At 45.8% G+C, this 9,585-nt stretch overlaps 1 protein-coding gene across 1 annotated transcript in view; it reads left to right on the forward strand.

Annotated features, from left to right (window-relative positions):
- Positions 1-8,208, forward strand: part of grin2ba (glutamate receptor, ionotropic, N-methyl D-aspartate 2B-a) — a gene marked incomplete at both ends in the record, with an annotated part of 139,291 nt that extends 131,083 nt beyond the window's left edge. Inside the window, 1 exon segment of the mRNA XM_080487578.1 lies at positions 5,941-8,208. Coding sequence (XP_080343704.1) covers positions 5,941-8,208 — 2,268 coding nt within the window.
- Positions 8,209-9,585: the final 1,377 nt, after the last annotated feature.

Genomic DNA, 9,585 nt, shown 5'->3' on the forward strand with positions numbered 1-9,585 from the left:
AAGTCAACTGGCCGGTTTAAAATGAACCAAGACACCAGCTTAAACACATATTTCAGTTGCTAAAACTGAAATGAAAGAAGTAGAAGCCTGAAAGATTTAGGCCCTGTGTACATTAAAACGATTTCAAGTGAAAACGGAAAACCTTTATTGCGTTTTGAGCGTCTGTTTACCAACAACGGTGCTCAGTGTCGCTGAAAACGCGTCTCTTTGAAAGTGCTCCGACTCCGTGGAAACCTGGGGGAAATGCAACTTTTTGAAAATGCTGCTACTGCACATGCACACCACAGCTGTAGCAAATACTTTTCTTGCACATGCGCTAATAGATGGGCAATAACAACAATGATGGCATCCAGAGTGTCATGACTCCCCGTCCATATTCTCCTGGGACTTGGTAGTTTTATAGTCGAGAGTCTTCGTCGGCTATACATCCATACAAAATATCCCTAAACTTGCCGTTGTTAATGTTTTTAGCGTGTTGTTTTCTGTGCGCACGTGTGGTTTCTTTACAAAAACAACTAGCGGCCCCAATTCATGACCTTGCATGCTGTGTGAAGCTTTTCGGAAAGAAAAACAGAGAAATCCGTTTTCACATGAAACGTTATGTAAAGGCATCAGTCTGATGAAGTTTATCTTTTAAGTGCAGCCATCTTATGTCCCGCTTGATACAGAAACAGTTAAGATCTGGAGAACATGCAAACTCCACAAAGGCCTCCAAGGTCGGACTTGAACTTTGGTGTGAAGCATGAGAGTGAACCACGACAGCACAGTGTGTCCTCGCTCTCAACTTTTATGTCAACAAGACTGCATCAGGGTTCAAAATAACTAAAAAGATGTGATTTAACCTACAAAGACACGATTGTTCTATTTATTTACATCATGGCAGTTAGTGCATAGTCATCCTACAACATGCAGATTGAATAAAAAGCCCATGAGGAAGCAGACGTGATGATGCTGAGGAAAACATAAAAACAACTTGTTTAACTTAATAAGGTACACGCAGTCTGACCACATTGAATTAAACGCTACAGACCTTTCTGCTATGCACCAAATAAACTGTTCATTTCAAATTAAAAGCAGGAGGGACCCACTGCAGAAAGTCTGAAGAGCTGCATGTGACTCAGTGGATGGTGACAAAGAGAGAAACTAACCGAACCGGGAACAGCAACTGACCGGGAACAACAAACAGCAAAATAATCAACACACATTGCAGGTTGACGGGAGCAGGGGCAACTCATCAGGGGCTTTTAGCTCCATGCCAGAGATACCTGCAGGACACAGAGGGGAGACACTGCTCATTACACCAAAATACTCACAAATAGATGCATAACTCATCTTCGCCTGGCAGACAGGCCAGCCTTTGTAGTTTATTTTTGCTCCAAAAATGCCCATATATATTCTGCAAAGACCGAAGTCCAGTTGTTTGTTAGAAGTGGTTGTTATTCTGTGGTTCGCCGCGAAAGCTGTGACAGCTAAAAATAAATCCTGATTATTATTGTCAGCGCGGCTGAATGACAACACCCCAAAACAGTGTTTACCTCTGCGTCACTGAACCCTTCCGGTGTGTAAAGTCACCTTCGCTGCTTGTTCACTCGTCCCTGAATAGGCTTCACCGGCGCTAATGTCTCTGAAATTAATGTTATTCGAGGCTTTAGAGATGCTAAAATTACAAACGAGCGTGTGTCCTTAACTGAGGCGAACTTAGCAACAAAGTGTACACAGACGCAGGAGCTTTCTCCCTCTGTTTGGCCGTTTTGACGCCCGTGAGGTAAATATTTACAAAATGTTGAACCGAAATCAATAATTCACAAAAAAAAAAAAAGAGAGCGAGCGAGAAAGAAAAAATCGGCCACTAAACCGAAGTGGGTAGATTACTGGATTCCAGGGGGACCAAAGTCACCCCCGAGGTATTTGATTTGCATTCCAATTGTTTTGACATGGCTCCGGTGTAATTCACTGCGTGCCTCTGAAGGTGAACCGCTGCAGGCGAAACCACGTGGCTAATTTACAACAGTGAAGCCACACACCGCCTCTCTCCCTGCATTTGATATGCCGTTACTGCTTGTGCCAAGAAAGCAACACTGCAAGAGGGAAAAAAAACAAAAAAACAAAAACATTTTCCCCTCTAATATTACGCTCCAGTGGCCAAGTTTGATTATTTTGTGTGGTGTTAATTTTACGATGTCGCCTTGTTTATAATGTGTGTGTGTCCACACGTCTGTGTAGATGAAGTGTAAAATATTTGTTGCGAAGATGTCAGCTGACTTCTCGTTCCCAAAGACCGGCCTGCCCGGCCTGGTTTTTGATTCTTACATTATTATTGTAATTTGTAAAGGAATGGGATCAGAGACCAATTATGCTTTGTGTAACATTGGGTGGCTGCTCTCATTTACAGAAATTACCTTTGACTTTCATGCAACACATGAATGCTGCTGTGTCCGTTGATTCAGTATGCGAATATATTCAAGGGTAATATATTCATTGGGGTGGCTCATTTGAATATGTAGCACAGCGCACGGAATCTGTGAAACAACAACAGTGAAAATTACAGTTTATTTTTCCTCCGTCCTCGGCCACAGCTTCAGACTTGGCCATTTATAACCCCCCCCTTCACTTTCCGCTCTCCTTCTCTCTGCCACTCAGATTGATTCCGCTTTTTTAATTTCACAGCATAATCCAATAAACCTTATTGTTATTGCCGCAATTAACATTTAAGCTCGGCGGTGTAAAAAATGAGACATCTGTCACGGCTGGTGTGAGTCACGTGGCCCCGGTCACGGCTGCACGGTCGGTTAGCGTTTGCTCCCTCGGCGAGCGGCTCTCCCCCCCCGGGCTACCTGCTCCTCCAGGTCCCACCTGCGGCACCGAAACAAATTAATTATATTGATTTAAAAAGCCTCTAATGACTTCAGAACAGTAAATGTATTAGAGGTTTAATCACTTCGCTTTTCACAGTGCGCACGTCACGTCGCGACTGCGCTCATTTGCATTCGGCGCCGTGCGTGTTGCGTCGCACTCGGGCCGCTTCAAGTTATGAGCTGCCACGTGTACAGTTGGATGCACTTGCAGGCGGCAGGTGATTTGCTGATTTCCTGCCTTTTTGTATGGGTGTAATCACCTATAGAATGTGCTGCGCCGAGCTGAGGAACCCTCAGGCCACAGTTATTTCTATTCACACTGCCGTCCACAATAATCATCTACTGTATCACCAGGCCAGAAGCAATCTGCCAACTGTTACTTTATGTGGGCATGCAGAGTAGACAAAAATCTGCTATCGAATACAAAGCAGCAATCGCTTTGTTAGATGTCCGAGATTTGATGCACTGCAGTCATAACTTCTTGTTCCTGCTCGCGGTTATTGCCACTGTTTATTTGTGAGAGAGAGAGAGAGAGAGGGCGAGAGAGAGAGAACAAATAAGCATCCTGACCTTGCTCTTAAACTGCATCATTGCTCACCACATCCACCAAAACGTCCCGAGATGAAGGCAAATATTTCTGGGAAATTTCGCCCCGCAACGCGACGAGTTTCATGGAAGTCACGGGAGGGAAGATGTGACAGCTTCAGCAGCAGGTGGGGCATAATCACAACAATAAAAGAAGAAAAACAAAAGGGACGAAGTGAGGACCCATTATATAAACAGACAGATGGAAAAAAGAAACACTGATGAGACAGAGAAAGGACCTGATAAACATTGAAAGATGTTCGAAGTGAAATTGAAAGAAGAAGAAATCACTCTTGAAGGTGGGAGTATACATTTCCCCTGCACTCCGAATCCCACCTTTCTTTAATAGTGTTGAGTCACTTTATATTTATGTTAACCTCTCTTAGTTCCAGCCAGTGTTGAGCTTTACATACTCAGCTGTTAACAGACTGTGAAATTAAAAGAAGTAATAACATTATCTATAAACCCCGAATGAGGGATGAGTCTTTCTGCTGCAATGCGGGACGAGTCCATGTCGCTAATTAACAAGCAGGAACAAGTGGCTGGGGAAGGTGGGACCGAGGGTCAACTAGTCTTATTATTAGATAAAAGGGGCGAACGGGTGGGGTCACAACTAAACGACGGAAGGGATATGATGGGTGGAAGACCCTTAACCCTTTCTGCAGAGTCCTGACCTCTCCACAGAGGTGGAGATCAGCACATCTTTGATCTCTAACGGGGGCCAAAGTGCTGCCTTATTTCCCCAGCCATTAACAGATGTCCTGAAAAACTGAGCAAAATCATTGTTGGGCATTGATCCGATCTTTTACCGTCCCCATCCGTCATGCCTGGTTTGCTCGCTGCTGTACATCCATTTTTATCTGAATATTGTATCGTACATCACTGAATGTAAATGGGGCAGTTTATCTTTCTGTCACTGTGAGACTCAGCCACTGTCTCCTTGACTTGGCCTTTCTGTTGGAAGGAAATTGTGTTGTGGCCATTGGCATTGAGGGGTTGTGGAAGTGTAATGTTTAATATCAGCCGAAGGATATTGTTCTGCTGAATTCTAATCACATTGATTAAAGGTATTGACCAACGGTTCCGAGCGGTGTTTTACAGCCCCTTTTCCTGTATCAATCATCCACCATCGAGCCACGCTGTCCTCTCTGAATCTTCTTTTTCACTGACACTGCCTCACTTTGTCTCACACCAATGAATAGATTATATGTTACTGCCTATAAGTTTTATCGAATGGTTTAAGGTCTGTGAGAGAGCTTATCTTCTCACATTTTGAGAACCACTGATACACAGCAAGGTATTGTCGGCATAAACACTCAATTTCTTCTAGTTTCTACTAAAGGTTACTAAATTTAAGTGATTCGAACGCTCCGGTTGCTCATCAGATCTATGATCTAAAGTTAGTCTCAGCATACATGAGGTCTTACACGGGGTAGAACAACAGCAGACGAGAAGCAGCTTCAGTCCATGGCTGTGTTTGGAACTGCCTCCCACGCCAAGCACAAATACTGCATGCATTGTGGACATTATACCATATACTACTTTCCATAGTGAAATCCGGGATGAAGCTGAATGCTAGATCCCTGCTGAAGTCCAGTTCAGAAGCTGGAAGTAAATAATGGCAAAACTAATTGCTAACTCTATATAAATGGAAGTTGGAAGAAACCGGATTGACTGTCAGTTTTCCCTGTCATTGCTTTTTGGAGACACTTTTTACCTTTAGGTAGCGGCAATGCCTCAATTCCTTGTTTGCCAACTTGTAATAAATATTTGATTTAACAAAAACAAAAAAATTTGTGTTTGGTTGTTAGTTTGACCCTATAAGTATGTAGACAACTTGTTTATCTGTTTTCAAATGTCTACAGTGGGTATGGTCAGGTTACTTAAAGTTTTGACAATAATCACTTGCCAAGTTTCCGGGGTTAAAACCTAAAGCCTAAAATCATCATTGGGCTCTTATTTACTCATTTACTCATACTCCGCAAGTCACCATCAGAGAAGTGCACACAAGTGACTTTATTTAAAAGAATATTGTTCTATTGTGTCACACTGTCACAAGATGCCTGTAGGAAGAAGGCATCAGAAACACCTGCTTAGCCGTGGATTACAATATTTAATTCTATGAAAGATAGAGGAGGTGACAACACTCAAATCAAACTTGGTTGCCCCCTGTTGGCTGGATGCATTACTGTTTCTAATTTTCAAAAACAGCCAACGAAAGCATGTTCCCTCATGATGGTCTCCGTCATTTTAACTGGGCGTCATTTCACTAATTAGTTTGTAATATTTTATCATTGGCAGTTTTAAGTGAAGCAGTGGCCTGTGATTGGGTCCAATCGATCAATAAATCAATCAATCAATCAATCCGTATTTATAGAGCACATTTTATACAGTAACAGAAGTGGTAGACTGTTGTCAAACTTTATATACAGTCTTTGGTTGAATCACAAAATAATGTCTGTAATGTGCGAACTTTAATGCTTCTCTCTTCTCCTCACAGGGCATTTACAGCTGCATTCACGGAGTGCAGATCGAAGAGAAAAGCAGCTCAGCACTGAACTCCCCTTCAGCCACCATGAACAACACCCATTCCAACATCATGCGCCTCCTACGCACTGCCAAGAACATGGCCTCCCTGTCAGGGGTGAACGGCTCCCCGCACAGCGCTCTGGACTTCATCCGCCGTGAATCTTCTGTTTATGACATCTCTGAACATCGGCGCAGCTTGGCGGGCCACTCAGACTGCAAGCCACCTTATCTACCAGAAGACAACATGTTCAGTGACTACATCAGCGAGGTGGAGAGGACGTTTGGCAACATCCACCTCAAGGACAGTAATTTGTACCAGGACCACTACCTGCATCACCATGGTTCGACCCTTGGGCTGAGCGCACCTCCTCCCAACAGACCTCATAGTTTGGGCAGTGCTAGCTCTCTGGAGGGAGGCATGTTCGATTGCGACAGCTTGGGTGGAGGCGTGGCGCCCATTTTTACCACCCAGCCATGCTCAGCATTAACCCACAGAAACATGAGCAAGTTTGACCTGCTGTCCGGACAGACGCCCCCATCGAGCCAGGGCTTCAAGGGAGGTCTGCCCGACCTGTACGGGAAGTTCTCCTTCAAGGGAGGAGCCTCAAGTTCGACCTATATCCCCGGACACGGCTACTGTGGAGGGAGAGGAGAAGACGATGGAAATATACGCTCTGATGTCTCTGACATTTCTACGCACACAGTTACTTACGGAAACCTGGAGGGTAATGCCAAGAAGCGCAAACAATACCGTGATAGCCTGAAAAAGAGGCCGGCCTCTGCCAAGTCCAGACGGGAGCTGGACGAGATTGAGCTGGGTTACAGGAGGAAGCCCTACCACATCAGCCACCACCATTACCACGGCCACCGCTCTTCCTCTCCCCCACTTTTGCCCTCTGAACGTAAGAGAGGCGGTGGAGGGGGTGGAGGCGGGAACAACGATGGCAACTCTTATCTTTTAAGAGAAAAGGAGAGCGTTAGGGATTTTTATTTGGACCAGTTTCGGCCCAAAGAGGGCGTTCCTCAGTGGGAGCATGTGGACTTGACGGAAGGCCCCGGGAGCAGAGATGGTGGGCCCTGCACCTCCTTGGTCCCGGTGGATGACTTTCTTAAAAGCAAACCCAAAAAGGCTGATTCAAAAAGTGTGGGAGGTTCTGGGTTGGCAGGCGGAGAGTGGGAGTGCAGAAACTGTCGGGCTCCTGGGGGCAAGCAGATGTCCATGCACGGCGGCGGTGGCTATGGTGGTATGAGCTGTGGCTCCTCAGGAGGTGGAGGAAGCCGCCCTAGCTCTGCGACCTGCATGCGCTGCGAAGGTTGTAAAAAGACAGGAAATCTCTATGATATCAGCGAGGACAACAACCACCTCTTGGAACAGATGGGGGGTGGGACAGGTATGGGAGGAGGAGGTATGGGCGGAGGCCCTCAATCTCAGGCCCAGCAGAGACGGAAAAGCGGAGGATTTGGCAAACCGCTTCGACGGCAGCACTCGTATGACACATTTGTCGACCTTCAAAAAGAAGAATCAGGTGGGATGGGAAGTTTGATGGGTGGTTTGGGTGGTGGTGGGATGGGCGGTGCTGGTATGGGAGGCATGCTGCCCCCTCCCAGGAGTGTTAGTCTGAAAGAGAAGGAACGCTACATGGAAGGCACCAGCCCCTTCGCACACATATTTGAGCGTCACGGGGGCTCGGAGAGAGAAAGGGAAAGGGACCCATTGTTTTATGGAGGTGAAAGCCAGAAAGGACCCGGCTCACCATTTGGCCTGTTCAGAGGTGGCGAAGGCCTCCACCGCCGCTCCATCGGAGAGAGAGACATGAGAGAGAGGGACAGATCATTGATGGAAGGAGGAGGCGGGGCAGCATTCTCTTTATCCAAATCTCTTTACCCCGACCGGGTAAACCAAAACCCCTTTATACCCACCTTTGGCGACGACCAGTGTCTGATGCACGGAGCCAAACAATATTACATGAAAAAGCAACAGCAGCAGCAGCAGCAACAACAACAAGTTGCCAAAAACAGCCGCAGTGACTTCAGGAGCCAGATGAGTACAACGTCATATCTGCCGGCGTCTGCCACGGCCGGGGTGATGTCCAACATGACACCCCGGTTCACAAAAGAGCTCAGCCTCGGTGGGATGAACCACCATGGCTCCATGCTGGGGGTCGGCCCACCACGTCCCTTCAACGGAAGCAATGGCCATGTGTACGAGAAACTCTCCAGCATTGAGTCTGATGTGTGAGAGACAACAAAGGGGGAGGTGGAGCAGAAAATGGGGAGGGAGAAACAGGGGAGCAATAGAGGCTTTTGGTGTTAGGAGATCAGGGATGATACTAAAGACACTGTAGACAAACTTAGCCCATATTAAGACAGGAAGAGGCGAGACAGAGAGGCACTGAAAGGTAGAGACTCGGATATATACGTTTTGAAGGAGAATGTGAAAATGAGCGTTGCTTTTTGCGGGGAAATATGGGTAAATAAATCAGGACACTCTGAGGAGGTGTGGGATGTTAACCCTCCCTCAGAAATGGCCAAAGCTACTCTACATTTATTTCCAAACAGTCAATTAACATCTCCCTTAACCTCGACTCAAGTCCATCATTTCACCCACCAGTGTGGTAGGAGTCAATGTACTTGGTTGATATTGTAACAAGGCGACACCTCATCTCGGTTCGATATCCGCCGCGTGAGCCTGGTGCGACTTGACGGCTGTCTGAAGGCTCCCGCTGAGCGTTTGTGAGGAAGGACGACGAGAGCGACGGCGAGCGAACTGCCCATCTGCCCCTGTGTCACTGCGGAAAGTAGACATTGTCACGTTTACCCGAGCCGCGACACGGGAGATGACTGGTACTTCTCTGTCTTTCTCGCTCCCTCCAGCTGGAGACAGCCTGGCCCGTCCATCTCTCCTTCTCTTTTTTCTCCCTCTCTCCTCTTCCTCTCAGCCCCCGCTCCTCCTCCTCCTCCTCCTCCTCCTCCTCCTCATCCCTGATGCCAAAAGAGCTGATCTTGTTTGCTATGAGAAATACAATCATGAATGATAATAAGATATTCTTCTAGAAAAAACAGGGTATAAGAACAACAATAATACTGATAACGTTGTGAATAACAAAGATGTTAGTGCTGATTATGATAACACTGCTTATGATATCACTAAGTTTTTCTTGTTTTGTGTTCTGTTTGGTATAATATTTCACTACTGTTTTAGTATCTGTAGTTGTATTCTGTCTGCCTCTTGTGGCAGCAGGAAGGTTGTTCTTAGTTCAACCAAACAAGCCAGAAAGACTGAGTCCTTAACTCCTGTTTTTCTGTTTTCTGTAGAATATTTTACTTCATGCTCATACATTTATTTGCTTGGTAAACCAGGATCTGGAAGACAAATTTGGAGCTTACAGGTCCTTTTTTTTCTTTCCTTTTATTTTTTATTTTTTTTAATGTTTTGAGACGTTATGATTCAAGTGTGCGCACACGCCTACACACATATAAAAACACATTTTCTTTTTTCTTTTTTTTTCGGTCAGTCTGAACTTGTGTTACTGTGAACTAACGATGTTTCGTCAAGAAGCTGAAGATACTGAGAGGAAGGACGTGCCTTAATGGTCTCCGGTGGACGTGTCCTCCA

The sequence above is a fragment of the Lipophrys pholis genome, assembly GCF_963383615.2.
Source record: "Lipophrys pholis genome assembly, chromosome: 19".
Lineage (NCBI taxonomy): Eukaryota > Metazoa > Chordata > Actinopteri > Blenniiformes > Blenniidae > Lipophrys > Lipophrys pholis.